Source organism: Saccoglossus kowalevskii, chromosome 7, assembly GCF_978046115.1.
Source record: "Saccoglossus kowalevskii chromosome 7, keSacKowa6.1, whole genome shotgun sequence".
In the NCBI taxonomy this organism is placed as follows: Eukaryota; Metazoa; Hemichordata; class Enteropneusta; family Harrimaniidae; genus Saccoglossus; species Saccoglossus kowalevskii.
This window is the reverse complement of record NC_140647.1, coordinates 26,918,280-26,936,044: the sequence shown is the minus strand read 5'-3', so window position 1 is coordinate 26,936,044 and position 17,765 is coordinate 26,918,280. Positions and strand designations below refer to the sequence as shown.

Here is a 17,765-nt window from a genome sequence, read left to right as displayed (position 1 = left end):
TACCTGTACAATTAATGTCCATGTAGGTGTGCAGTATATCTACATATACCTATACAAATAAGGTCAATGTACGTGTGCAGTATATCTACATATACCTGTACAATTAAGGTCAATGTAGGTGTGCAGTATATCCATATATACCTGTACAAATAAGGTCCATGTAGGTGTGCAGTATATCTACATATACCTGTACAAATAAGGTCCATGTACGTGTGCAGTATATCTACATATACCTGTACAATTAAGGTCAATGTAGGTGTGCAGTATATCCATATATACCTATACAAATAAGGTCCATGTAGGTGTGCAGTATATCTACATATACCTGTACAATTAAGGTCTATGTAGGTGTGCAGTATATCTACATATACCTGTACAATTAAGGTCTATGTAGGTGTGCAGTATATCTACATATACCTGAGTGTACAATTAAGGTCTATGTAGATGTGCAGTATATATACATATACCTATACAAATAAGGTCCATGTAGGTGTGCAGTATATATACATATACCTATACAAATAAGGTCCATGTAGGTGTGCAGTATATCCACATGTACCTTTACAAATAAGGTCCATGTAGGTGTGCAGTATATCCAAATATACTTGTACAATTAAGTATGCAGTATATACCCACCTATTGTCCATGCAAATATATACTTTGCTTGAAACAAAACAACACTGATCCATAGATACCATAAGCGGTATGCAATACTTGAGTTGAGAACAGCTGGATCAACTGCAAAAAAAGTTTTTCACTTGTACATTATCTTGAATGATAAAATAAATTCTGAAATGCTGAAAAGGAAAGTGCATCAGGTGATATCTACTCATCTTACAATTGCACTCTAAACTTATACTTGTAATTTTTTTATTTGAAGTTTATGACACTATAAACATGTATAAATTGATATAAATATTCATGATTTTGACAGATTTGAGAAGGAAATTTGAACAATCAGTCAAATCGGGAGCTTTAATGGCGTGCTGGAAGTTATTAAAAACTGAACTTTTATAATACCGGTACATACAATCCACACAAATTTAGTTACAAAGCCTGGAGTAAAAAGTGTAATGCTGTATTGAAAACTAGTTACTGTAGATATTTAGGGACATTAACAGTGATCTAAATAATTAGCTCCCTGAAACCTGAACACTTACCATTTCCTATGGGAAGGTAGTATGGTCCTATAGATAAAATTGTTGCAACAATACACACTGCAACACAGGTTTTTTTCACAACTACATTCTGAAAAACAAAACAAAATGCATAATGATAAAAACATTTGTTTCAATTACAACATATAACACATGACTGACCAATTCTACAACATATATCAAATGACTGACTACATAATTACAACATATATCATATGACTGACTACACTATTACAACATATATCAAATGACTGACTACACTATTACAACATATATCAAATGACTGACTACACTATTACAACATATATCAAATGACTGACTACACTATTACAACATACATCAAATGATTGACCACACTATTACAACATATATCAAATGACTGACTACACTATTACAACATACATCAAATGATTGACCACACTATTACAACATATATCAAATGACTGACTACACTATTACAGTATATATGAATTGACTGACTACACTATTATAACATAAATCAAATGACTGAATACACTATCACAACATATATCAATTGACTGAACAATTCTACAAAATATATCAAATGACTGACTACATAATTACAACATGTATCATATGACTGACTACACTATTACAACATATATCAATTGACTGACTACACTATTATAACATAAATCAAATGACTGAATACACTATCACAACATATATCAATTGACTGAACAATTCTACAAAATATATCAAATGACTGACTACATAATTACAACATGTATCATATGACTGACTACACTATTACAACATATATCAATTGACTGACTACACTATTATAACATAAATCAAATGACTGAATACACTATCACAACATATATCAATTGACTGAACAATTCTACAAAATATATCAAATGACTGACTACATAATTACAACATATATCATATGACTGACTACACTATTACAACATATATCAATTGACTGACTACACTATTACAACATATATCAATTGACTGACTACACTATTACAACATATATCAAATGATTGACTACACTATTACAACATATCAAATGACTGACTACACTATTACAACATATATCAAATGACTGACTACACTATTACAACATATATCAAATGACTGACTACACTATTATAACATATCAAATGACTGACTACACTATTACAACATATATCAAATGACTGACTACACTATTACAACATACATCAAATGACTGACTACACTATTACAACATATAACACATGACTGACTACACTATTACAACATACATCAAATGATTGACCACACTATTACAACATATATCAAATGACTGACTACACTATTACAGTATATATGAATTGACTGACTACACTATTACAACATATATCAATTGACTGACTACACTATTATAACATAAATCAAATGACTGAATACACTATCACAAAATATATCAAATGACTGACTACATAATGACAACATGTATCATATGACTGACTACACTATTACAACATATATCAATTGACTGACTACACTATTACAACATATATCAAATGACTGACTACACTATTACAACATATATCAAATGACTGACTACACTATTACAACATATATCAAATGACTGACTACACTATTATAACATATCAAATGACTGACTACACTATTACAACATATATCAAATGACTGACTACACCATTACAACATATAACACATGACTGACTACACTATTACAACATACATCAAATGATTGACCACACTATTACAACATATATCAATTGACTGACTACACTATTATAGTATATATGAATTGACTGACTACACTATTACAACATATAACACATGACTGACCAATTCTACAACATATATCATATGACTGACTACACTATTACAACATACATGTATATCAAATGACTGACTACACTTCTACAACATCCCTCATGCTGCATTGGACAAACACACTAACCAATCTACATGTACCATGCTCATTGTTTGATTACAAAGCTTACTCTTTCAAACTTAAGAGTAAATTACCATAACTGGGGGTTCTTTATAAATAACAATTTCTTTTCCATCATCAGTCTTTTTGGTGAATGGAATCACATGTTTCCCTTCAATAAAATCAATGTAATCTTTATAAAAACAAAAAGGTCCAACAGCTAGACACTGGAAGTGGAAGATATAACTGTAATATTCAATAACTGCTGGTATGCTCCTGAAATAAAAAATAAAAACAACTTAGAATCATCTTATGGTCATTGAATGTCAAATGAATCGTCTAAATGTTGGTGATAAATGGATCATTTAGTGTTTGCCAAATGAATCGTCTAGTGTTGGTGTCAAATGAATCATTTAGTGTTTGTGCCAAATGAATCGTATAATATTGGTGATAAATGGATCACTTAGTATTGATGTAACATGAATAGCCTAATGTTGATGTCAAATAAATCATCTAATGTTGGTGTTTAATGAATCATTTAGTGTTTGTACCAAATAAATCATCTAATGTTGGTGTTTAATGAAACATTTAGTGTTTGTGTCATTTAGTGTTTGTACCAAATAAATCATCTAATGTTGGTGTTTAATGAATCATTTAGTGTGTGTCATTTAGTGTTTGTAACCAAATGAATCATCTAAATGTTGGTGATAAATGGATCATTTAGTGTTTGTGTCAAATGAATCATTTAGTGTTTGTGCTAAATGAATCGTCTAATGTTGGTGAGAAATAGATCATTTAGTGTTGATGTCACATGAATAGTCTTATGTTGGTGTCAAATAAACCATTTTGTGTTGGAGGGCAATGAATCCACTGATGCTGATGTCAAATGAATCATCTAGTGTTGACATCAAATGAATCATCAAGTGTTGACATCAAATGAATCATCTAATGTTGATGTCAAAATATATAAATGTGCAGCTTTTTCACCGTGCATACTCAGAAATGTGGTGAATAAGTGTTGTACCTTATTGATAGTTCTTTTTGTACAGAAGACAATTTTGCAGATCGGTCTAAGCCTGAAATAACAAAGACAAATAGCATCTATTAAGCATGATTATTTAAATAGTATTTTCTTATCATTAAATATTACAGATTGTTCATTGATATCATTTACCTTTTGAGCACCAAAGTCGAATATTGTCCCAATTCATAAAACAAACTACCCAAATAAAAACAAGCAGCCTCTCGACTGAGATAGCTCCGCTGTTAGCAATGCACATTTCAATTAAAGAACAGAAGATATCATTAGAAAATGAACAATATGCATAGTATCAATGCAATGGGACTTGCTGTTTTCAACAAGAATTCAAAAATATCATTTTTCACCATAAATGATTGTGGTTTTTAACAAGAAGAAAATATCACTTTTTACCAAAAATGACAAAAATATTCATCAAAATTAGAAAATTAAAGATATCATTACAAAATGAACAAATCTGAGAAAGGTCCACATGTAGTACCTATATATGTAATATCAAAGCAATTGGACTTGTGGTTTTTAACAAGAAGTCGAAAATATCACTTTTTACCAAAAATGACAAAAATATTCATCAAAATTAGAGAATTAAAGATATCATTACAAAATGAACAAATCTGAGAGAGATCTACATGTAGTACCTATTTATGCAATATCAAAGCAATTAGACTTGCGTTTTTTTAACAAGAAGTCAAAAATATCACTTTTTACCAAAAATGACAAAAATATTCACCAAAATTAGAGAATTGAAGATATCATCATCAAATGAACAAATCTGAGAGAAGTCTACCCAAGGTACATATACACCAAGTATCAAAGCATTCAGGCTTGTAGTTTTCAAGAAGAAGTTGAAAAAGTAAAACATTGACACGGACGACGAACAATCACAATCACAAAGTCGACAGCGGAGCTAGAAATCATATTTTTTTTGAAAATTTGTTATCAAGAGTTATTGTCAATAGGAAATCATAATCATTGGTTCAAAATTATCAATTTAAAAAAATATACATGAAAAAATATGGTGCTCACAGTGTTAATAAATCTATTTTAAAGTATAAAACTAGCATTTCTACCAACTCTTGTTCAAGAATTTGATTATGAGACAAATGCATGGAATTCAGAATCCAAATGAATAATAATTTAATTAATACAGCTATGGAATTCCTCATTTTCAACTAAATACATAAAAGTAGAGGGTTGTCATGTCACATCATATGTTTGATACTAGTCCCATTTGACATAAAATATGGTTTCTTTAGACAAAATTTAAAGATGCACATCCCAATGATTGCTGCCCTTTAACAGGACTCTATTTTGTTATTATGAGCCTCAAGTTCAAGAATATAACATATGTAAAATAAATTTGCATAATATTTAAATGTGTGATTTACTGTGACACTTAAATGCATGCAGTACAGCAACTGCAGTACTATAAACTGATGACAAGAATTCCTTACCATCATGAAGACCAAATGCTAAACTGGTTATTCGTGCTGTGATAATCATCATTGGACTGTCAAAAAAAAATTAATTTATTATTGTCAACCTACTACAGGATCAAACACAACATACCCAATACAGTAACAGTATTATTTACTACATACATGTACCCGATACAGTAACAGTGTCAATCACAACATACCCAATACAGTAACAGTGTCAATCACTACATACCTGATACAGTAACAATATCAATCACAACATACCCAATACAGTAAAAGTATCAATCACCACATACCTAATACAGTAAAAGTATCATTTACTACATATTCAATACGGTAACAGTATCAATCACCACATACCCAATACAGTAACAGTATCAATCAACACATACCCAATGCAGTAACAATATCAATCACAACATACCCAATACAGTAACAGTATCAATCACCACATACCTAATACAGTAAAAGTATCATTTACTACATATTCAATACAGTAACAGTATCAATCACCACATACCCAATACAGTAACAGTATCAATCACCACATACCCAATGCAGTAACAATATCAATCACAACATACCCAATACAGTAACAGTATCAATCACCACATACCTAATACAGTAAAAGTATCATTTACTACATATTCAATACGGTAACAGTATCAATCACCACATACCCAATACGGTAACAGTATCAATCACCACATACCCAATACAGTAACAGTATCAATCACCACATACCCAATACAGTAACAGTATCAATCACCACATACCCAATACAGTAACAGTATCAATCACCACATACCCAATACAGTAACAGTATCAATTACCACATACCCAATACAGTAAAAGTATCAATTAATACATACCTAATACAGTAACAATTTTAATCACAATATACCCAATACAGTAAAAGTATCAATTACTACATACCCGATACAGTAACAGTATCAATCACCACATACCTAATACAGTAACAATATCAATTACTACATACCTAATACAGTAACAATATCAATCACCACATACCCAATACAGTAACAGTATCAATCACAACATACCCAATACAGTAACAGTATCAATCACCATACCCAATACAGTAACAGTATCAATCACAACATACCCAATACAGTAACAGTATCAATCACCACATACCCAATACAGTAACAGTATCAATTACTACATACCCAATACAGTAACAGTATCAATCACCACATACCCAATACAGTAACAGTATCAATCACCACATACCCAATACAGTAACAGTGTCAATCACCACATACCCAATACAGTAACAGTATCAATTAATACATACCCAATACAGTAAAAGTATCAATTACTACATACCTAATACAGTAAAAGTATCAATTACTACATACCCGATACAGTAACAGTGTCAATCACTACATACCTGATACAGTAACAAGTGTCAATCACCACATACCCAATACAGTAACAGTAACAATTACTACATACCCAATACAGTAACAGTGTCAATCACTACATACCTGATACAGTAACAAGTGTCAATCACCACATACCCAATACAGTAACAGTAACAATTACTACATACCCAATACAGTAACAGTATCAATCACCACATACCCGATACAGTAACAGTATCAATCATTACATACCCAATACAATAACAGTATCATTTACTACATACCTAATACAGAAAGTGTCAACCACTACATACCCAATACAGTAACATTATCTAGTACATACCCAATACAGTAACAGTATCTAGTACATACCCAATACAGTAACAGTATCTAGTACATACCCAATACAGTAACAGTATCTAGTACATACCCAATACAGTAACAGTATCTAGTACATACCCAATACAGTAACAGTATCTAGTACATACCCAATATGGTCCAGATCAGCTGTGTGATTACTTATCAACTGTCGTACATGTTCCACTGATAAATACAATATTGCAACAATAAAAACAACTTTATGAACAATTTTTGGACTCAAGATTTGCAACAATATATAACAGATTGTGGCCTGAGCAATCAGATGGAACATTGACCTGTCAAATAAAAACATGTAGAAATTATCACAAACTGCACCAAAATAACATGATCAACACATATCTGGTCAAGTCTAAAGTACAAGGAACTGGTAGGACATGGGTTAACGGAGAGGTCATTCACATACATGTAGTAGTGATGCCGGTAGTGTATCCTGGGTTCGCATACAGTGTAGTATTCAGTGCAGTTAAGAATTTATCTGATCTGAAAATTTACTGCAACTGTCATCACAAAATAAAATAAGCATTTAAAAATTCAACAGTACTTTTCAAAATGTTAGCTTTACACATGGTTGACAGTTAGAAGGGTAACTACTGATTTTATGTGGTATTACTAGGATTTACTGAGATTTACCTTTAATTATAATTTCTAAATTCTAAAACAACACTAAAATTGGCCGTCAGTTTCTCATAGATTAAAATAATTTTCTCACGCATAAACACCCACAAGGTCATATTAACAAAGTCCCAGAGGTCCTATCAACAAAACCGGTTAGTTCATATTAACAATATCCTTTAGTGTATCCAGAACTCCCCCCTTAAGTTTTGTATATAGAGTCCCCCTAATTCATATAAACAAAACCACCAATCTCGTAATGCCAGGACTTCTATAGTTTAAAAGAACCCATATGAAAATCAACAAAGCCACCTAGTTTACTGATAACTCACCATGAGTATGAATAAAATCCTATATACATTCCAAGAAGCCATGAGACAAGGTGTCTAACCACAGGGCTAACTCTATGTGGGTGTAAAATGCGTCCATATAAAACAGCTACAAACAGTGACACTAATAGAAAATACGTAAATGTCGCCTAGAAAGAGAAACATGATGAAGTTAGGAACCATTTGAAAATTGATCATGCTTCTAACAACCGATAAAACTCAGAAAGTAACATTATTGTTAAATGAACCATACCTCTTCTCGTGTAAGTCCTATCTGGCTGGATATAAGTGATATAAGATGTTTTGCCATGATGAAATAATTGGGCAATAGGAAGCTGCACCTGCAATCAATCCAGGCACTGTCTGATTATATAGATCAATTTTAGACAATACATAAATCACACAGATTAATAATTATCCTATTTTCGGGGGATGACATCCAGGCATTTTCACCACCTGGCAACCAAACCATGTGAATGAAAACTAAAGCCGTAAACTCTCAGAAACAGTACTTTGGGCTAGCTGTTTTGACTCCTCTGAACAGTGTAACAAGATTACCCCTACATGTGCAACGAGTATAAATTTGGTTGTTCAGGATTACCTAGAAGTTGAATTTGTGTTTTTTTTCTCCACTTTAGCTGTTGTCACCAGCTCTTCAATCACAGCAGCTTGTGCAGTGCCCATAGAAATATATGGAACAATGGTGTGGTACACGCCATAGAATGACCTGTGATTTTGCTCCAGCCCAAGGAATATAGCACAATTTATGTACACCATACTAATATATAAATGTCATATAGCACAATGTTTTTATCCACATACCGTATATTTTCATTTGTAGAAAATAAATAATAAGACCCATCAAGAAGTAAATTTTCTTTGCAAGGCAAAAACAAAAAAAAATCAAAGAAAGCTTAGAAAGAACTCCCGTGTGCTGAGAGTTTTGGAGACACATTAAAAATTAATTCAAAATTACTTATACTTGAGATATTGATGGAATAGCTGAAAACTAATTATGCAAATAAGGTAACTAATATGAACAGATTTAAGTGTAAAACTAAAGGTCTGCACAATGTACCAAGTTTCATTGAAATGTGATTAGAACCAAAAAAATATTAATTATTATGCTAATTAGAAAATTAATATGAACAGATTTTAACCCAAAATTAATCAGGCTGTCTATTGTCCTAGAGCATTTATGTACCAAGTTTTATTCAAATGCGATGATCAATACTTGAGATATCAGTATTAATTAATTATGTTAATTAGGTGATTAAGAAGCATAAATATTTACCAAAAACTAATATGGTGCATGGTCTGAGGTTCATTGAAATGTGATGGGTACTCTTTAAAAGTTTCATTGAAATCCAATGAGTTTTTAGACATCAGTGCAACAGCCATAGAACAGCAAAAAATTAACTAATTATGCAAATTAGGTAATTAATAGGCACAATTATTTATCCCAAAATTAATCAGGTCTCTGCATGGTCCTAGAAAAAATGTTGCAAGTCTCATTGAAATGTGATGATTAGTACTTGAGATATCAGGTGAAAAGCTGAAAATTAACTAATTATGCTAATATGGTGATTAATATGCACAAATATTTACCCAAAAACTAATTAGGTCTCTGCACAGTCCTCAAGTAACTATGTACCAAGTTTCATTGAAACGTGATCATTACTACTCGAAATATCAAAAGCTGAAAATTAATTAATTATGCAAATTAGGTAAATAATATGTACTGATATTACCCTAAAAACTATCAGGTCTGTGCAGTGTCATATGACACCTATGTACCAAGTTTTATTGAAATGTTATGATTAGTACTTGAGATATCAGTGGAAAAACCGAAAATTGATTAATCATTATGTAAATTAGGTAATTAATAATATTAACAGATTTTTACCCAAAACTAATCAAATCTGCGCATTAGTTCAGAGCATCCATGTGCTAAGTTTCATTGAAATCCAATGAGTGGTTCTTCAAAAATCAGTGGAACAGTCATAGAACAGCTTAAAATCAGTTAATTATCATGCAAATTAGGTAATTAATATTCATAAATTTTTACCAAAACCTAATCAACTCTGCGCATTATTCCAGAGTATCTATTTACCAAGTTTCACCAAAATTTGATTAATGGTTCTTGAGATAACAGTGGAACAAAAAAAGTGACATACATACATACATACATACATACATACATACATACATACAGACATACAGACATACAGACAGGGTAACTGCAAAGACTCCCTTTTGTGCTTCGCACACGGGAGTCAACAAACTTTGACCCAGTTATAGGTAAACAAAAAAAGTCTGGTTTGTATTGTATTTTGGTAATGCTACATTTACCGGTACAAATAGTGAATTCAACATTTATTGTTATCCACTGTAAACATGCTGCTCTATTGACACCCCCTCCCCACTCTGCTGCATGCACAAGACAGGATGACCAGCAACAGAAAGACACTACAGTATATGCACATATAACCACGACAACAATTACAAAAACAAATTTAAATATTTAATATCAGATTGTCACATACACGATGTGCTGATCTTCACAGTGAAACATAATACAGAACAAAAACACATAGTGCAGCACATTGGACATGTACCTACAATGTACATGTAGGCGACACCAAAAGGTTGGCTGGAGGTCCAAGGTTGCTACATACATTTTTGTAGTTCAATAACTACAAAATATGAGAAAAATGATTCATTTTAGCAAGTGTATAAATGATTCTATTGCAGTATTCACAAAAATCACTATCGCCACATAAAATCGCAATTGCCATACAGAATCGTCATCGTCAAACAGAATACGACTGGGTGCGTGCATGCACAAGAAAAAAGTTAAATGCAAAATTTGCATGCAAAATGCACACAGTGATTTATTTTTATTAAATGTAATATCAGAAATAGTTCCACATTTAAAGTCCATGGTTTTAACTTTAAGACAAATACTTTAAGTGGAAAATTAATAATCATAAATTTCTCCTATCAGACGCATGTTTTACCACAAAAACCGCATTCTCACAATTCAAGGTCATTTTTTGGGCACACCTTAAATTTCGATTACTGGTACTGTAAATCATTGGGTAAATAGGAACAAGGTAGTAAATACATTGTGAAAACAGGGTCAACAAACCAATTAAATCTTGTTTTGATACAGCAAAGTTTGGTTGCTGTGGTAGCAGTCAACAAATACAATGTTTCTGAAAATAAACTTGCATACATAAATTACACATTTAATATACACAAATGTACAATCCATATTTGTTTTAATAGCCTGTAATCCAACCACTCAGAGTACACTCAACTACGAAGTCAGCATATAATTTGTGTCATCACTGTTTGGCTGTCACCATGACATTACAAGGTAAACTTGCATGCACAGACTTACCCATATGTAATGCCAAACACCCCCTCCCTGACAACGCGAATATAGACGTCTAGTCTACCATGTCAAGTTTGATGCGGGTCTTACATGATTTCAAAGGTTATATTATACTAGTACCGTGATTTGTACCATAATTTCAAAGGTTATACACCGTGATTTGTACCATGTTCCATGATTTCAAAGGTTATACACAGTGATTTGTACCATGTTCCATGATTTCAAAGGTTATATACCGTGATTTGTACCATGTTCCATGATTTCAAAGGTTATATACCGTGATTTGTACCATAATTTCAAAGGTTATACACCGTGATTTGTACCATGTTCCATGATTTCAAAGGTTATACAGTGATTTGTACCATGTTCCATGATTTCAAAGGTTATATACCGTGATTTGTACCATGTTCCATGATTTCAAAGGTTATACACTGTGATTTGTACCATGTACTATAATTTCAAAGGTTATACACCTTGATTTGTACCATGTTCCATGATTTCAAAGGTTATACACCGTGATTTGTACCATGTTCCATGATTTCAAAGGTTATACACCGTGATTTGTACCATGTTCCATGATTTCAAAGGTTATATACCGTGATTTGTACCATGTTCCATGATTTCAAAGGTTATACACTGTGATTTGTACCATGTACTATAATTTCAAAGGTTATACACCTTGATTTGTACCATGTTCCATAATTTCAAAAATTATACACATACAACCTGGTTAAGGTGTGGTATGAAAGATCGAATTATCAACAACTGTGATATATGACACAAATTTACTACAAATAAGAATATGTGTATTCACAGCGACAATTTGATTGGCCAAAAATCCCTAATTTGCAACAGCAATGATACATGGTCCTTTCATTGTTAAGCACATAAACCATTCGCGATTCACGCTTGTGGTTTACATTGCTGTAACATCATGATTTAACATATACAACCTGGGTAAATTACATTGTTTCCACTAAATTCTAACATGCAACTGCAAGAAACATTTTTTATATTATGAGAACAGATTTAATAAATAATATAAATTTATTCAATAAATAATATAACCAATACAATAACAAATATATCCTATTTAATAGATAATATGAACCTATTAAACAACTAATATTTAACCTATTTAATAAATAATATAAGCTATTTAATAAATAATATAAGCTATTTAATAACAAATATAAACCTATTTAATAAACACATAAAACTATGAATTAACTAATCGAATGTAATTATTAATAAACAAACTATTTAATGGACAATATGATCCATTTTTAATAAATAAAATAAAAGTTTATTTTAAACTTTCAATGCTTTGAGTACTCACATATGTCACATTGTTCTTCTCATATTTGTATCCCATTTCACGTATAATTGTCTCTTCATCCATGTTAAAACTGACGCAGCATTAGTGGAAAAAGGTTTCCTCGGTTAGAATATTAGCTTTATATTTATTTTAACATTTATAATATTACATTCATTTATGAGAAATTAAAAATTAAAAAACTGGAAAAAAACAAGTTTGGTTGCCAAGGGTTGTTTAAATGTTTTTCATAACTGATTCAATCGGTGATTTTCCATTCACAGCGACATCTTGCGTATTACGTGAAGACAAGGACCTGAATGTCTGTCGCAGAAATACATGTAGAACGATTTGATTTTGAATTTTTTTTTTATAGGGAAATGTCAAAATGCTGATCTTTGAGAGGGAAATATTGCATTACTTCATCAAAATTGACAATCATCAAATGTATATAGTACATCATTAAATGTTAAAGCGTTGATAAACATTGATTTACCCACAAGCTATGAGTATGAGGTTTTACCATGGCGCGGCTTGCACTAATTACCACCGGTGACTCCTTCGATGCCTTTCAACCACCTAAAATACCTAATTAAAGTTTCAGTTTGTAAACGTTGATCTGTACAACAGTCAAAGTCGCCATCTTTGTTTATACGAGACCCATATATCTCGCGCATGCGTGGCGCGATGACTACCGCCCTTTAAAATACCCCACAATACACTTTTGTGTTTGTTGAATCTCATGCGATGTTTTTTTTTCACTGCAAGACTATGTCATTTGTTTGTCCCGTTTTTACATTTGATTTCACACATAACATAGGATCTTGTGGTGAACCATAAATGGCTATTATTATTGCTAATGTATCTGTTTATTGATGATTATTACTAATACTTCAATTGAATTACAGTATTTTTATGAATAAATCTTTTGTTTGATATCCTTCAAAACTTCTGTTTGCTGGTCCCCGTTTGAGTTTTGTAATGCACTAAAAATATTACCTGAATGTGATGGGAGCAGTTATTGTTCTACTTTGACAACTCAAAAGAACACATAGAAACCAACACAGGCATGGTTGTTATGTAAACAAACATAGCTCTCCTGTATGCAACAACCAAATATAATACCGTACTTCTATACATTATTCCATGAATGAAGATTACATATTAACCTCTCATTGTAAAGTTTATAATTACTGTAATACATATGCAGACGATTTATTAAGTTGAATTCTCTTTAATTCTTCATAAAAGCTTCTTTTTTCCCTCTTAAAGCACTTATAATAGGCATGTTGGAACAAGGCCGACTATAAGAAAAGACCGTTAGTTGATGTAAGTGGGACTAATTTTTTGGGTCAAATTTAGTATCAAACTGGATTTTGTGAAATCATTTTGACATTTCTTACTGTGAGTGCATTTAAATTCAGCAATGTTTTAAAAATGTAGTGTGCATTTAATAAATTTAGTGCATTTCATTTGTCAGCGAAAATATTGAAATGCTTTGATCAGATTGAAACTAGAGATCTTTAAGCAGTTTTTTGATGTACTTTAATAGAAACAAACAGGATATAGAATGAAATAAAATCTGATTCCTGATGCCTTTGACACACAGGTGGAAGCCCCCCCCCCCCCCCCACAATACTCCAAACCTATTACCAAAAGTAAACAGACTATCATAAAGCAAGTACCCGGTACCGTGACATTATGTGATGTCGCGGAATTCATATTTCTGTTTGAACTTCATAAGTGTGTTACCGTAATGGAACATGTTCTGACTAATAGCATTACAGAATGCCATGAATGCTTGTCAGTAACCATGGAAAAGTTTGTAGACATGTGGTAAAAAAAAAAAAGATACGTTTAATATGATTGACAAAATTTTGAAATTATAACTTAGTTACATTTTTTTATGAAATGAAATGTATCGTTTGTTTTATCGACTAACACGTCATATTAACAAATACGAGGCAATGATGTATTAAATCAACGCTATCAATGATCATAGAAGACAACATGTAATAAGAGTTGAATAAACAAACATTTTGAATCAAAGTTAACATTAAAGTTTTTAGAAAATATCTCTATCATGATAATAAAATGTCACGATGTAATGTGTCCAAATATTACTCGCATAGGTAAACAACTGAGAACAAAAAGTCAATATATTTCATAATGTTCAACCAATTAACGGCAATTAATCCAAGACATTGGCAGGCAATATCCGATAAACAATTTCAGGGTATAATCACAAGTCCTTGAGACGATCTTGTATAAAATGTCTAGCCGCAATGGCAGCCCGTCGTTTTGGGCGAGAATGTCTAGCATCAGTATCACTTTGTTGCCTTGTGTCATCTCTATTTTCACCTCCATTCAAATTTTATTAGAAATTACGTACATTTTCACAAAACGGAAAGAAGAAAAATACTGAAAAGAAAACAAGTAGTAAGCTTAATTTTCTCTTGTCTTAAGAAATTGAATGAAAAAAATGAAAGACAACAAATCAAATATTAGTGCAATAACCAGGATTTAAACCTGTAGTTTGCATAAACAATTGTTGTGATTAGGATCTTAAACAGTAATTTGCATAATACTTTGTTAAATATTTTCAACATGATTTAACTGTCCAAAATAAATCAATTTAATTTTGACTATTATCCTTCAAAATTCAAACATAAAAGAAAAAAAAGGTCACATCACAATCCACAAGTCAAACAAATAACTGGACCATTGACTGCATGAAAATTAGTGGCAAAGTTCAACAACTACCAGGGTATATAAAATAATGATATTTATAGCATAATAAATTGGAAATCATCGATACTTACATTATGGTCTTATTGAGGTGGCGGGGGATAACGTCATTATCTATTGATTTATTTATTTTTTTAATTTTGTTACTCGGGAGGTTAAACCACATTCATGACTTAAAAGTATACAGATTTATTTATCCTAGTTTGCTGTATGCATTACTGCATCAAGCAACAGCATTAATCAATTTCAGCAAAATTTCATTTCATGAACTCCTAAACTTTAAAAGAAACACATTTGGAAATCCATCGAGCAAGTGGTTTTATAATGTTATATTCCTACACATGACAGTAAATTATTACAAATAATTCATAAAATACAAATAAAGCATGGTTGTAGAAAGGAACGAGGACAAGGAGTGAAAGTTCAGATCTTTCCAATTTCTACATTTTCTGGATAAATGTATATTAATTTGTAGTATTGTTTTGCAGACAGAGATAGTGTTCAACATTTTAACCTCATTCTATTGCATACCCAGTCAATTAAAGTAGCACTCTATCATGTCTATAATTGTTTATTCATAGATCATAGATTTCCTCACAATCATTTTAGACGATTCAATAACTTATTGAAGTTTCTATTATATTTCAATAACATACAGGTATTGGTCATCATCAATAGATCCCACTAAAAAATAGAACTGACAGCATAGAACGTTGTTCAGCGATTACAATGGGACAGCAGTACATGTATGTGCAGATGATACAAATCTTTTCAACAACATATGCGTATTTCGTTGTGACTTTTTAGAGATTTGTTACCAGTGCTACCCAAGCTCACTACCTTAAACAAAATCAGGAATACATTTCAAAATGTCTTCATTTTCAATGCCACAGAAGTTACAGAGATGCCTGTCACTCTTCTAGTTTTGTGAATCAAACAAAACCTCATGCATATTAATTATGTGATAATGAGGTACTTCATCTTAATGCTATTGAGCAGGAAAACTCATTGCCTCCATATATTATTATATTACACCAAATTCAAGTAAGACGTATTTAGAATTGTAAACATACACTTAGCAGGTGCCTCCTTCCATTCGTGAAGTGCTCATACATAAATGAGAACACATTAGAGCAGCCTATGCCACTGCATGCATTCATACACTGTATAACTGTATATATTTACATTTGACTTAATAAATAGTTTATAAAATACATGTCTTACCTGGGTAAATTACCAACAAAAATCAAAGACTGTCTAATTTGTGGACTATTTATCAGTGAATTGTTTGTAATTTGCCCTGTTTTGTAACAAAAAAAGGCATATTGACAATAAATAAAAAAAAAAAATCCACTTGTTGTTTGTGATTTCAAGAAACTTTGCAAAGTTCAACTTAGTTTTTCAGTGAGAATGTATTTGTTATGGTCAATGATAAGATGACATTCATCTTCAATTGTTGTTTTCTTCCAAGGACCAACAAGTTTCAACCAGTCCGTTGATAATTACTGCAGTTTTCTAGTACAATGTACTAGTAATGTTAAAAAACAACTGTACGATGCGTCGATCTGCTGTCAACACGGGAAACTTGAGTAAATAAACAGGACACGCCTAAATACCAAAAATGCGTGGTACGGCAATGATACACACAGTCGACTGTAACAGTAATACAATGTAGGTTCCCTCGGTAAGAGGGAAAAATGAATGACAACACTAAATTCTAAATCACAACAAGCTCTGTGTTGTGCAGGCCTCACTTAGATCCGTACAAACCCAACGTACAGCAACAAATATGGGAAGGTTATATAATCACACAGAAATAAAAAAAACTTTATATCGTAATGTAATACCTTTAAAGTTCTTGTCAGTTTACGCTTCGATGGTGAAGAACTCCACGAATGTTAGCAAGTCAGGCAGCCAACGATCATTGTGTTTACACTCAATCACCCCGGTACCGTGGAGTACGTATTAAATGAATGGCAAGACGGAGCGTGTCACAACACGGGTTCACAATGTCGACGACCAATACCAAAAGGAGTGCCAACCCAAGGAGTGGTCAA

At 31.9% G+C, this 17,765-nt stretch overlaps 1 protein-coding gene across 1 annotated transcript in view; it reads right to left on the bottom strand.

The window, feature by feature from the left end:
* Positions 1-17,749, bottom strand: part of LOC102800989 (membrane-bound glycerophospholipid O-acyltransferase 1-like) — a 30,297-nt gene extending 12,548 nt beyond the window's left edge. The window contains exons 1-9 of the mRNA XM_085501393.1: positions 17,556-17,749; positions 8,499-8,586; positions 8,249-8,394; positions 7,412-7,579; positions 5,551-5,606; positions 4,082-4,133; positions 3,153-3,333; positions 1,161-1,248; positions 637-738 (exon numbers count right to left, since the gene is read on the bottom strand). Coding sequence (XP_085357519.1) covers positions 637-738; positions 1,161-1,248; positions 3,153-3,333; positions 4,082-4,133; positions 5,551-5,606; positions 7,412-7,579; positions 8,249-8,394; positions 8,499-8,555 — 850 coding nt within the window. The 5' untranslated portion in view covers positions 8,556-8,586; positions 17,556-17,749. The remainder of the gene's footprint in view (positions 1-636; positions 739-1,160; positions 1,249-3,152; positions 3,334-4,081; positions 4,134-5,550; positions 5,607-7,411; positions 7,580-8,248; positions 8,395-8,498; positions 8,587-17,555) is intronic.
* Between the last annotated feature and the right edge of the window lie 16 nt (positions 17,750-17,765).